Below are 13,813 nucleotides of genomic sequence, written 5' to 3'. Positions count from 1 at the left end.
AGACAGCTGTTGGTTACTGCTTGTCCTCAGTGAAGTCTGAGGGCCAGTGCTTGTTTTGTTTTTCCTCTCTGCAGGTGAGGGTGACCTGAATAAAGTGGCTGATGCCTGCTTGATTTACCTCAGCGCCAAACAGCCCGTGAAATTACAAGAGGCTGCCAGGAGGTACGTCTGCTTGATCACCCACATCTCTTTACGTTTGTCCTAAATTATAGATGATTTGCTAATGGCGAGCAGAGTCGAGGCATCTCTGCTCTTTTCTCTTCTCTCTCTTCTTGCCAGGTTAAGATGATTTCTTTAACTGTGCCAACATCTAGAGATGGTATTTTCACTAGACGCATTTCTCTTTGCAAGTAACCTTTTCTTCTGCCTCAGTGTCAGCAACAATTCCATAGGGGCAAAAAGCAGAAAGACGGTGTCCCGGAGGGGACAAAGCACTCGCTGGGTCGGCGGGTGATCTGCGTCTGTGCCTTATTCTTCTGGTGGCCAAGTGACCCTTGGCGACAGGTGCCGTGAACCCTCACAAATTGTATGCAGAATTGTGTGTGTGCAAGCAGACACGTAGGTGTCTTTTTCTAGACAGAGTCCATATCATTCATCTGATTATGATAGGAGTCTTTGAACCAAGAAACATTCAGAACCACTGGGCTAATGGTTTGAAGGGCCTTTTCCCAACTCTGAAATTACAAGATTCTAATTTCCAAGAGTTCTGCTTATTAGAGAATAGCTGTGCCACCTGTAACAGAAGAAGCTGTGTCTGGTTCTGTGAGTCCTAAAGGATTTGTCTCAAAAGCTAAAATTCTGAGCACAGCAGCGCTCCCCAGACTTGAGACCCAGAATGCACCCTAGTCCCCTTCCCCCAGCTCTCCTGGCCAGGAGCAGCCTGCGCCCTGGAACTGCCAGCCCTGGACATGTGCAGCCAGGGCGGAAGCCGGCCTGTCCGGCCTGGCACTGCCTGCTGTCCTGGACCCTGCGGCTCTGCATCCCCAGGCAAAGAAACAGTCCCTCCCACTTCATTGGCTTCTGGGAATGTGTCCCTGATCTTTCTTGGTCGGGTAGAAATCATCTCATTCCCTGAAGGACTGAAAGGCTGCTCCAACCGAGAAATGAGGAAAGCCGACTTGCTCCCCTATAAACCTGCGCTCTCTGGGAGTGATGGAAGTATCTCTTTGAATTGATTTATTATCCTTTGCAATTTTTTACTCTAGATTTCCCCAGTTCCCTTTTTTCTTTCTGTCCCTTTCCTGTCACATCCCCTAGGCCCAGAATCAGTCATGGTTTCCCAAGCACAGGAGCGCATCCCAACCAGCTTCTTGTCCCCAGACATTTTTATTCCTTGAAGGACCAACTTAGGATGAAAAGAATCCTCCCCCACGCAGTGTCCCTGAAGCTAATTGTGCCAAGATTTAAAGTACAACTCTCGAACATGATGAATCCATCTAGAAGCAGATTCTTCTGGGTGCCTGTAACAACCAGGAGTCACAGAGATCTTATTTTCACATTCCCTGCCCTCTCCTACTTTTCCCACACCCACCCCATACCCATCTTCCAAATTGAGACCCGTCAAACAAGCTAATAGTCACAATACATTATCTTTTCATTTCTAATTTTCCTTTTTGCTGCTGAAAGCAATTAAACTCGAATCAGACATTGCTGACTCTTGACTTGGAATTCCAGGGGCCTCTGAAGGAGGAGAATACAGCCAGACTGCAGTGCCTTTGTTTGCTCCACCGCATTCCATTCAGGGTTGAATCAGATGACCTCCCTCTGCCAGGCAGGCGGGGAGGAAGTGCAGGGTTGATTGCTTCACAGACATATCATCTGCAAACTTATTTTGAAGTCAGGGGGAAAAGAATTCAGTTGTCCTTGATCAGGAGCTGATTTGGCATCTTGACTCAGAAATTAATAAGCTCTCTAAATGGGAGAAGAATCCTGAGACAGTAGGATACCTGGTCTCTTTGTGAGTCTCATTACCAAGTGAGGAAAGGGAGTTGGGTGGGCCGATTAATATTAAAACAGTCAGACCTACAGGAACCAGTGAATGAGGTTCCCTGAGTGAGACAGAGTGCCCAGCTCTGCAGATGGCCGTACATCCATCCAGTTGTTTGTCATTAATTTTCTTTCCTTCATCCCCCCAACATCCATTCCAGAAGTGAAGCCTGTCTACCTAACTTGTGAAATCTCTCTTAAAACTGTGTTTCTCCTCACCTCCAAGCTGCCAGGCCAGGCCACCCTATCTCTTACCTGAATCACTGCAGGAACCTCCTCCCCAGCCCCCTGCTTCCACTCCTGCCCCTCAGTGTGCCCCACACAACCCGTCAGTGACACCCCGCTACCCACCCATGGGGAAGAGAAGGCTGTGTGTTCTTTGCCAGGGGCCCCAGGAGGAGTTCTATAGCTGGAGGGTTACAAAAACTCAAGCTTCAGCTCTATTTTCAAAAAAACCAGTAAAAGCCAGAGCCATCCAGAGATTCCCCGCCAACTCCCTAAGAGATCGTGAGTTTCTGATAACTTGCTTGCTTTGGATGTGGTGGGGCTGGTGAGGAACCTGTGAGGGTATGCGGCTGTTTTGAGGTCTCCCGCATTCTGAAAGGTGGTAGACGAGCAGCTGTGTCTGTAGGTCTGGCAGGTGGGGGCTGGGACCTCAGAGGGGCAGCCTCCCTCAGGTTGGAATAGAGGCAAACCTGGCTGCTCCTTAGAAGTTCCTCTTTGTGTATGCATCACGGTCGGGTATTTCCTTCCTCCTGTTTGCTTTTCCTGGCTCCAAAGAATGACCAGGCGTGTGTTTGCTTTTTTAATTTGTCATATTAAATATAGCCTTTGTGGCAGGCTTTTACATCCAGGCTGTAAACTCTAGAAATGGAAATTGATCAGGGGGTGGTTGATATAACCAAGGCTGTAAATGCTGAGAACGGAGATGCCATTCCAGTTTAATGCTTTTATCTAGCGAATGTGCCTTGTAAGGAGGGACATAAATCTTGCAACTTAGTTGGGGGGGGTGCGGGGGGGAGGGTAAGAGCAGGGTATAACCTTGCTGTTTGTTACCACCAGGTGTCACTATTATCTGGCTGTGCAAGAAAAAATATCAACTCCCCCAAGTTCCACCAATTAAATAACTTCAATGGAAAGCAAGTGAGAAATCCATATTTGGGGTGTGGGAGGAGGGATCAGCATATCATGAGTTGTAAATAAGGCTGAGTTCCTGAGAGTAAGCACTGGATTACAAAATAACAGGTTATATCAGCCACACCCCCATCTCACCTTGGCAAACTTAACTGGTGTAAATTCTCCAGTGGCCCCAGAAGCCTCTGACATACCTCCCGGCATGCAGTGGGCCTCTGCGGCTCTGTGCCTTACTGGCCATGGAGCTTTTCCTTCCTACACATGAAAGGAATTTGGGATGAGAGCACATGCCCTGAAATCTGTTTTTCCTACATGCACTCGGCCTGGTTCAACTCAACTCCATGAAAACCACACTCCTTGGGCTTCTCTCTGAGCAGCTCTCAGGCACCCTGTCTTTTGCGTGGAGGTCTTAAATCATTCAATGAGTCTTCCACCCTGGGGCTAAAAGGAACAAAACTAGGCAATACCTATTTTTAAAAAGTTAAAGTGCATGCCCAACAAAGGAGGAACAATGCATTTAGGCCTTTCGGTCTCTGCCCCCTACTCCTTCCTCCACCTGCCAACCCCCGGACCCAGGTGGGGATGCAGGGCACCCGTAGTAGTGACTGGCCGTGCGCCTCCTGGTTGTGTAGATGCTGGATGCTGTGGTTCTGGATGTGTGTGGCGGGGAAGGGAGAGTGCCCTTGTCTCTTCCTCTCCTAGCCATTGTACATACGGGTAAGGGCACAGTCTTGGAGGTGGGCAAACCTAGGTTCACATCTCACTGGCTCTGTGACCTTGAACAAATGACTTAGTTTCCTTGCACCGCGTTTCCTTCCTCTATAAACTGGGTTTTGTGCTAACACCTTCCTCCAGAATCTTCATGCAGATGAATTGCCTTAATATGTAAGAGAGTCTGCTTGGCGTTCATTCATCCTGCTGGTTGGCTGAGGGGCTGCTGTATGCCCGGCACTGTTCTAGGCACTGAAAATAGAGGGGAGCAAGAGGGCCTCTGCCCTCCTGGTGCTTCCATTCTGGAGGTATAGTTATGTGTGTATACAAACCCACGTGGGAGATGCATAAATCTGCCAAATATATGATGTATTGTGCATATGTTACACATACACGTATACACTTGGGCATGGCATTTCTTGTTGGAAGCCTGCTTCATCTTTACTGAAATCTGAACAGGGCTTTTCACCAGGGAAGGATCTTTTTCATGTTAATTGTACCACCTCCCCCTACCGCCTTTTGCAGGGCAAGTCAGGACCAAGTTGGAAGGTTCATTTACTGACTGACTTCCCTGCTTGCTTTCCAGCAGTAGGATCCCAGCCCATCAAAGACCCAGCCGCTGCTTTCAAACCCTAGACAAACTCAGACTGGCATAGGCTCATTCATTTCATCCCCGTCAGAGCCCCAGCTCCTCTCTTTACCCACATGTGGGCCTATTATATTTGAATGGATCAGGAGCCACAGAGGTGATCCGTTAGTTCAGCTGAGCTTGAAATTAGTAGCTCATCCTCTCAAATGGTGTGGGCAGTTGGTTTGAGCTTGGGCAGCAAAGCTGTTAACCCTCAGATTGCACCCAGCATGGAAATGAGGGCATTCTTAATATTTTCCCTTTTGACATTTGATTAATAGTTGACAAGTCCAGACCCAAGTAGTTAGCTTTCCTATTATCCATCTTTTGACAGGCATTGCTGCTTTTCTTTTCAAGGCTCATTGTTCTAAAAATACACTCAGATCTGAAGCTGTTCACTGTGCATATATAGGCATGATTTCCTGGTGTCAAAGATAAGAGACATCTGCTGTGCAGATTACAAACAAAGTGGGTTGCTGGGTTTCAGATCTCAAGGCAGGGACCTCTGTGCTACTTAAATCAAATGCTGCCAATCCTGCCCCTGCTTCCTTGGTGTTGTCATGTGATTGATAATCTGCCAGGGTCATCCGTTTCACCACCCAGTGGGAAAGCCAAGTGTGGGACTTGCATTGCACTTGTGCATGTTGTGCTGGGTCGGGAACCAGGACACTCTTGACAGGAGATGGAGCCTGCTAGCTGGACCACCTGCACAAAGTGGATTTCAGATACCAAAAGCCTTGGCCGACCACAGGGTGGCCATTTCATCCCTTTGCAGGGTCTGTAGTCTGTGCTGAACACCTAAGAGGCAAGAGTGAATGTGATGATCTCTGTACCAAGTACAGTAGCCAAGGACATGGTTTCAGTTGTCTTGTTATATCTGTATATATTTAAAAAATCTTTTGGAGCCTGGTACTGTGTTGATATCAACAAAGGTGTTGATAGTTCAAAGTCCAGGGTAGAGTTGGCCTCACATCACTGCTTAGGAGCGCTGTAGTCTTGGGCAAATTAATTTCCTTCTCAAAGTCTCAGTTTCCTCATCTACAAGACTAGAATAAGCATATCTATTTTTTTCCACCGAATACAATTATTACAAAGATTTAGTAAAGTCATATGTATTAGTCTTTAGCACAAAATGTCAGTCCAGAGTAAAAAGTCAATAAGTGGTAGTTATCATTATTTAAACTTCCTCCTTATTCCAAAAAAGACCTAGGGAATCTTATAAACTTAAGTGTATACAAGGTAAATAGGAAGTGAGGACATATTTTAAGGGAAAAATAAATCATAGGGAAAACAAGGGGAAGCCAGGGTTAAGGTTGATAATATGAAACGCAGACTTTGAACTCTGCACCCCTGCTGGAGATGAACTTCAGTACGGCTCCGGGTTTCCTAACAGACAAGGCAAAGAGGGAAGTGCATCTGCTGTGCAACTTCCAGTCATTTCTGAAATAAGAAAGGAAAGCTTTTCAGAAGGAAGCACAGCTCTGAAATTCCCTTGGTACTGAAGCCTAAGAAAATTTCCTTGTGGATCATCTTAGAACACTGGATACCATTGTGACCGATTATCCCTAATGTCCTTGCAGTAAATGCAGAAGTATATTTCCTCGAGCTGTTTCTTACAGCAACATCAGTGGAGGCTGCTGGCTTAGTGCCAAAGCGTGAGTTACAGGAAAACAGTTCGGGGTGGCCGGGAGGGGGACGCAAAACAGGTAGTCTGCCACGAAAATGTGTCTATCTTCAAGGGTGTCAGTCTTCCAGGGGGGACCAGGAGGCACAGTGTGGCCGTCAGCGCTGTGGTGGTGGTGGGCTCTAGGCCGGTGCTGGGGCCTGCATTGGGGAGAGCTGGCTGGATGGAAGAGGCTGCTTTTAAATCCTGCGCCAGAGGGATTTAAACCCTTCTCGGCTCTGGCTTATTTTTGTATTGTCGGTAGCAAATTGGGCCTCTCAGTGCCATATCTTTTTAAATATGCACAAAGCAATGGAGTCATTCCACTGCATCTATGATACTTCGTCTTGTGGTACTTTAGGGACTCGATTAGCATCATAAGCTTCTGGTGTTTATGGTTTTAAATCCTGTCCCCATTGCATTTAAATATTCTCAGTGTCGGTCTCTGTGTGAGTGTGCGGGTTGGTGATCGATAGATGAACGACTGTGAACAGGTAAATACAGCCGAACAAGTATGTACAACTGCAGAGGTAATTGGTGGTATTTATTTGGAGAGTGAATCGTTGCTTCAAGTCATAATCCTCCATTTCCAACATTTAGAAACAAAAAACGGCCTCCGTGCAGGGGAAGATAGCTAAATTGAATAGCAAGAAAGGACAGGCTTGAAATACTGGTTAACCAATGAACCGAGGCCCATTAGTGTGAATTACCGAGTGTGGAAGCATCGCCCCACTGCTTGCTGGCTCGGACACGTCGACACCTTGAGCATCCGTTTATTTAAAAGGAAACACACAGCCTCATTTGTAGCATCAGCATGTTCGGAGCCACGGGAGAAGAGGTGGCTGGAGGAAAGAGGAGCGTGGAGGCTGTTCTGCCAGAAAGGGAATAACAGGGAAGCCAAAATAACTTTGCAGATGTGCCTCACTTTCCAACAAGTGAGTTTATTTTCCGATTGCATTTAGTCGTGCCTAACGTATAGACAGCCTGTGTCGTTTTCCTAAGAAGACACCCTGAATAACTTCTTTAGACTCCCTAAATAAATACCCTGAATAACTTCTTTAGACTCCCTAAATAAATAAATAAATAAATGGATCACAAAGCCACAAGCTCTTTACCACTGGCATTTATGCAGACAGCTCATGAGAGCATTTTATAAATCCAGAAAGAGACCAGGAGCAGCAGATCCCTCAAGCAAGTAATTGACAGAGAAAGAATAGCCTGTCACCCAGGAGAACTGGAAGCTCTGAATTTCAGTTACAGTTTATTTAGCTCTGCTGGGCCTTGCTTGGCCGGCGGTTTTCTAGAGCTCCCCTTGAGCAGATGTTGTCTAGCCCGAGATGGTGGGGACGTACTCTGGCATATTTGTGTCTTCAACCGAGGAGAGTCTTTTTGGTTTTGCCACCTTTGGGGTAGAAGGGCCTATGATCCAGCCCCCATGCCTGAGAACTGCTGGGGAGTGTTGGGGCTGGATCTGATGTACAGAGAAGTGACTTGCCACGTCCCCTCCCCAGGAATCCTTCCCTGGCTCGGGCCCGCATGTGATCTGAGCCTGGCCCTCTCCACACTGCATTGTGCATCTCTGATCAGTCTGTCCTCCCCACCAGACAGGGAGCCCCGAGGCCAGAGCTTCTGTCCCTTTATCTTTGTGTCCCACACACCTAACACAGGGCCTGGTGCCAGCAAATGCTTGGTGAACCACACAGAGAGGGACTCAGACCCAGCCAACTGGATTCTCGTAGAACATTTCCCATCCCCGCCCCCAACCCCAGGCTACCTCACCCCCAGCTTTGTCACTCGGAGCACCTGATATTGATCGTAAAGGAATGAGTCACCTGTGTTGGTTTGGTGTCTGGAGTTTATTAGGTACTTACTGATACCCGTCAACTGTAGATAGGGCTGAAGTGCAGGGAAATGGCTGCCTGCATGAAGTGAAATTCAATAAAACCGCATTTTAAGTGAAAAATCAGTATAAACACCAGGCTTCTTTGCCATGGAAACAGAGGTTGCTTAGAAACTGCCTAACGGCGAGTTCTAAATTTTTTAAAGTCAAGTTATCATTTAAGCTACACGGCCCTACAGGTTATTGAGAGATAATCACTCGCCTCAGGACACTCAGAGGCATGAGGCACAGCTGAGTGCCTCCCAAATCTCTGGGGACCAGATCATCTCTTGATAACTGTGCTCCCTGGAGCCACTGATTTGGGCCTGGGGGAAGGAGAAAGAAATTTCTGTTCAGGAGTTAAATGGTGTACGTATATATTTTTTCAAGTGTTTCTCTTCGGTTGGGTTTGAAAAAAGAGGGAGCTGGCCATTTGGCATGTTCAACAGCCATCTCGGCCGTGTCTCAAGATGTATTAGGAACATTTTCCAGGCAGTTACTCTAATGACTTCAAAGCAGAGGTCCCGTCTTTGTCTTCTGCCTTTTGATTATGCAAAAGGATGCTTTCGACGTCTTCAGCTGGGAAGAAGGAGCCCCTTTTCTGGGAGCCCCTCTCCCTAGCTCAGGATGGGCAGGAACTGGTCACAAGATGAAGTGGTATCAGAGTTTGGAGCAGGGCTGGGCCACCGAATACTCAAACAAGACCTCCTGGGTCTCAGGCTCAGCTCCTAGAACCTCAAAGTGAACAAAAGTCCAGGTTCAGAATTTGTCGGTGTTTAGAGTTCAGCGGGTCGCATGCCTTCTGCCAGGCAAAAGCACAGCTGTGCCTGCCAGCCACCTGGCCGCGTGGCACAGCAGTTGCTCCCAACCTCGGGCACGCAGAGGGCAGAGTGTATCGCATTTGTTTCTTCCTGAAAATAATGAGCAGAATTGAGACCCCTACCTAGTCAGTATGAAGGAAATTATGAGTGAAACAAAAGACAAATGTTCTGCCCTTTCCAGAATATCTAAGAATTTTTCATGATGTGACGGTGCTGCCAAGGTTGGTAGTGATAATTATTCCTTAGACACACACACACTCTTTCTGGAAGAAACGGTGTTTTCATTATACACTTCAAAGTGTTTTCCTGCACCTCATCTCCTTAGGGCCTCGGAACAAACCTGTGAGATGGGTGGGGCGGGTGTGATGATCATTTTCCTTTGGAGAAAGAGGAAGCGGGTTCACGGAGGCAAAATAATTTGCTCCCCGCCACAGAGGTGGGAGAATAAATTGCATTGCCACCTGCCGTTCTGGGGGGGTCAACCCCTTTAAGAGCTAACAAGACCCAAAATAATTCTCCCAAGAGTTTGGCTCTTGCTTAATAAAAGAAGGTGAACTTCGCCTCCCTGTTAGCATTTCATTTGGGATCTCAAAGCACAGAGAGAGTGGCTTCCTTCCTTTTCCTCTCCTGCCAAAGAGTACAACACCCGCATTTAGCAAGTTAAAAAGGGCTTCGAAAATGAACATTGCAACGTTTCTGTGCCATGGAAGTCAGAACAGAGCTAGGACTGAACTGGGCTGTGACACTACTTTGCTGGGTGTCGCCCAGATCAAAATACTCCTTGAAGCTGAGAGAGCGCCCATGCTGTAGCTTGAGGAATTGTTCCAGTACTTGAAGGGGGAAAAAAAATCAAATGAAACCATTTGCATTCTAACAGTCTTTGGCACCAGGGAAAACTGTCAACTGTGTCACGTGTAAATAGAAATCCGCTTCCCATTTTTGGTGCATTTTTTTCCATAATTTCCCTTGCCACTCTAATTATCAAAGATATTTTTGTTTTTAAACAAAAATTGTCTCCCACGCAGGCCCCATCTCCTTTCTGCGGTGAAGTGGAAACAGTGAATTAGAATATTCTAATCACTTCTCCAGGAACCACCACTGAGGTTATAAACTCGAGATTACCCTAAGTAAAGAAAACTAATTGTTTAGGCACTAAACAGGCCATTACATTTTTCAGAGCGCCCCCCTCCACCTGCCCCCCCTTGCCTCCTTAGCATACATGTCTGTTAAACTGAAGGAAGAAAGCAAAACTGACTTTGCCAAGGTAAAACCCAAACCCCCTGAGAGCACAGGCTTTTCGGATTAACCAAATTATAAACCAGAATTTAGCTCCGTTTGGCTAACATTTAAGTTCATATTTGATGCCCAGCAGTACAGGAGAGGCTCCTAGGAATGGTCCTCAAGAAGAAAATTTGATCCATCAAACAGCTTCCATCTGCTGTCAGTTGGTAGGCAGGGATCGCCTGTCCTAGGCCCCGTGCAGGGCTGTATCTGTGTCTTCTCACTGAAACCTCAGCAGAACCCTGGGTGAAGTATGTCCCCAGTTTTTAAAAATCAGGGAACTGAGACAGAGATGGGCCACACAGCTAGTGATGTCTGTAACGTGACTCCTGTTAGTAACGTGCCTCAGCCCTTGGAGGTGAGCAGCTGACTTCTCCTTCAGATCATTTTACAGAATATAAATATTTCTGAAGTCATTAGTGTGCAGTGAAGTAGGTCACTTATTAAACATGAGAACCTGTTCGATCAGGTATCGGTTGTTGACCGTGTGCCGTGCTAGGTGCCTGAGGTACAGGAGTGAACCAAACAAATACGGTCCCAGCCATCAGGGGCTTGTGCCGCAAGGAAGGGAGGTGGTCAGTAAACAGGCAGTTGGTAAGTGCTGGGAAGGGTGTCCTGAAAGAGAAAAATAAGGGGCAACCACCTAGGCAAGATGGTCTGGGAAGGCCGACCTCTCTGCGCAGGTGACAGGGGGGCTGCGAGAGAGCCGCCCAGCTCAGGGAGGGCCTTGTCCTTCCTGAGATTGAGAAGCCAGACTTCGAGTCCCTGGGCCAGTCGGGTGTATGAAGTGTACACTTGGATTGCCCAGTGCAGTGGTCCTGGACATCATTCAGAAACGGGATATAAGCAGACAAGAGGCGAAGGTTGTGACCCTACGGCTCAGACCAAGAAAAAGAACGTCAGCCATGGTGGGTGTACAGTGTCTGGGCCCTTCAGTTCGCTTCGTGTTGCATGGGGGGCACCTGTGCTCTGCCTCTGCTGAAGGTCACGGGGCAGGGCTCCGCCAGTCCTTTCACAGAAGAATAACTGTATCTGATCCCTGTCCAGACCGCTGAGCATCGTGGCTCTCGGGGGCCAGAAAGGGGCCGGCTGCCGAGTTCAGCAGTGAGCTGGAGGGCCAGAGATAAGGACTGAGTGAGTCTTGGGAGTTAAGGGTTTGCTGAGGCTCCCCAAGTGGGGCGGGGAGCCCCTGCTCTGGGGCTTGTCCTGTGAGCTGAATGGAGCCTGTCAAGAGGGGTGGGCCCTGTCTGTTTTCTTCCTTCTGAAAACTCCTGCTTTAGACCCCAGAACTTAACCACGTGTCTTTGCCAAGAGCTTACTTGATGTCAGTATTGTTCTGCTCAGACTAACTACTTTCCTTCTCTATGTCAACGGATATGAGACTCCTTTCCTCTGTCTCTGTTAGGTCTTGGGACCATTCTAATGGCCCTGTTTATGAAGTAAACTGGGTTTTGTTCTGCTGTGCAAAGTGATGTGATGTGAGTACCAGTTTTTTCTCAAATAGGCCAGTGAGCAGCCTCTCAGGTAGAACACCAGCATCCCTCCCTCATGCCCCCCACACTCCTTTTCCATCTCTCCACAGCGTTTTCCTCCACTTGATGAAGGTAGACCCAGACGGCACCTGGTTCCTCCTGAACGAACTTTACTGCCCGGAGGACTTCATACCTCCCCACCCCAGCCTCCACCCTGTGCAGCTGCGGGGGGCCACCAGGCAGCAGAACCCATACACGGCCAGCGTGCTCCACCTGCTCCAGGAGCTGCAGTGACCCCCGCCCCCACTGGTGGGCAGTGGATGCCAGAGGAGGTCCCCTTCCTCCCCTGCCAAGGACGAGGACCTGGGACCAACCCCACCCTGGCCAAGGGCGGTGGCAGCAGCAGCAGAGAAGACTGCAAAGGTGGATTAGACAGACAATCAATTTCTAAATTGATCGATCACACAACTGCTTAGAAATTGGGTTGAAGGAAAGTGGCTGACTGTTATTTATATTTCATACCTGGTGTTTTCAAATGACATTGTCTGGCAGCTCTAAGGGCTTAACTCCTTAGTTTACCATCTCTGCTGCCCAGCTGCCTCACAGGCCACCCCTCACACACCTGCGGCTCTCTGACTGACACACACCCACACCCGAAGGGGAGCTTGAGGACACTTCTGACAGAGGCCTGTACTACGCATCGTGTGTGCCCTGAGTGCCTGAGGGCCGCGTGGAAGTATCCTGCATCCAAGAGTTTTCAGAACACTGGCCTGGAACACAGACTTACACACCTCCATCTCCTTCAGTAGGAACGAACTCTTTGCACCTAACCTGTTCTTTGGAAGAAAGTGAAATAAAGGCACTTCTCAGATGAAGAGTATGATCAAGACCTCACTTTGAAGTTTGTTATTTAAATTGGGTGATTTTTTTAAAAATGAGTTTATGTTCGTGAGTGGGTAATACAGAGGCATAGTATAAAATCCAAGCAGTACAAACAGTGAAAAGTCAGTCTCCCCTTCCTCATTCCCCAGACACCTGGTTTCTCTCTCCGAAGGCAAGCACTCATGACAAGGGATACCTTTTAAGTATGTTTAAACTTCCTGTCGTGGATAATGGTATCCTGAAGCCCCATGTGCCCATCACCCAGCCACACTAGTTACCAGCCGTGACCAGCATTGCTTCATCACTGCCCCTTCCCTCCATGCACCCCCACCAGGCCCTTGGATTATTTTGAAGCAAATTCCAGTACTGTATCCAAACTTTTTTTTATAAAAACGTACAACCAGAATAGTATTTTCACACCTAAAAAGTTTAACAATGCTCCTTTAATATTGCATTGGGCCAGTGTTTAAATTTTCCCAGTGTGTGTGAATCAGGATGCAAATAAGGTATGCACATTGCCATTATCGATACATCCTTTAATAAATCTCTTCTAATTTATAGATTCCCCCTTCCACTTCTCTTTTCTTTTCCAGGTAAGTTGCTTGTTGAGGAAACAAGGTCATTTATTCTACAGCATTTCCCACAGTCTGGATTAACTACTGATTCCATCCCTGTGGGGGTCATTTCACGGGCTCCTCCTGTCACCTGTATTTCCTGTAAATGAGGCAAGAACAAGAGGCTTGATCGGGTATGAATTTTTTTGTTTTTGTTTTGGGCAGCACTCCTCCATTGGTGGTATTCTTTCCTTCCATGTGACGTCTGATTTCTTCCTGTGATGTTGGCAGCCATAGGTGAGACTCCCCTGAATCCACTCATCAGGGATTGCAAAGCAGGGCCGTTCCAGCCCCAGTGCTGGCTTGCTTTTAGCTAGAGACTTGCATCCCTTTATCAACCATGCGGTAACCTTGAGGGAGTTTGTGTGTAGAAAGGGCAGGATAAACACTTGATTTTCCTAGCTGGGGGATTTACAACCCACAGACTACGTAAATTTTGGTACACAGCCACACACACATGCATGCACCTGTGCTGAAGGACCCCAGGAGTGATAAATGCTTCCTCACCAGATGCATGGTGAGGCACCAACTCCTTCAGTGACACAGATAATCCCCAAGCTCTAAGAAGAATCCCAGAAGGTGGATGGCATGGGGACCTGTTGGAGCAAGGGTCTGCAGCCAGTTCTGGAGAGGCCCCACTCATTTCCTTTTAGGGCCTTCCCTGCAAAGGCAGGGGGTGTCCAGCTCGGGTCTAGGTGGCAGCAGCCTGGCTTCTGGTCTGGCTCTGTCCATGAGTCATTGA

General features: G+C 47.8%; 1 protein-coding gene across 2 annotated transcripts in view; it reads left to right on the top strand.

Moving 5' to 3' along the window:
* TTI1 (TELO2 interacting protein 1) overlaps positions 1–12,469 on the top strand; it is a 39,716-nt gene extending 27,247 nt beyond the window's left edge. For both annotated transcript variants that reach the window (XM_006202555.4, XM_072944200.1), the window contains exons 7-8: positions 75–162; positions 11,686–12,469. In XM_006202555.4, the coding sequence (XP_006202617.1) occupies positions 75–162; positions 11,686–11,869 (272 nt within the window). In that variant the 3' untranslated portion in view covers positions 11,870–12,469. The remainder of the gene's footprint in view (positions 1–74; positions 163–11,685) is intronic.
* Positions 12,470–13,813: the final 1,344 nt, after the last annotated feature.

This window comes from Vicugna pacos, chromosome 19 (genome assembly GCF_048564905.1).
Source record: "Vicugna pacos chromosome 19, VicPac4, whole genome shotgun sequence".
In the NCBI taxonomy this organism is placed as follows: domain Eukaryota; kingdom Metazoa; phylum Chordata; class Mammalia; order Artiodactyla; family Camelidae; genus Vicugna; species Vicugna pacos.
Note: the sequence above shows the minus strand (reverse complement) of the source record. Positions and strands in the feature narration are given on the sequence as shown.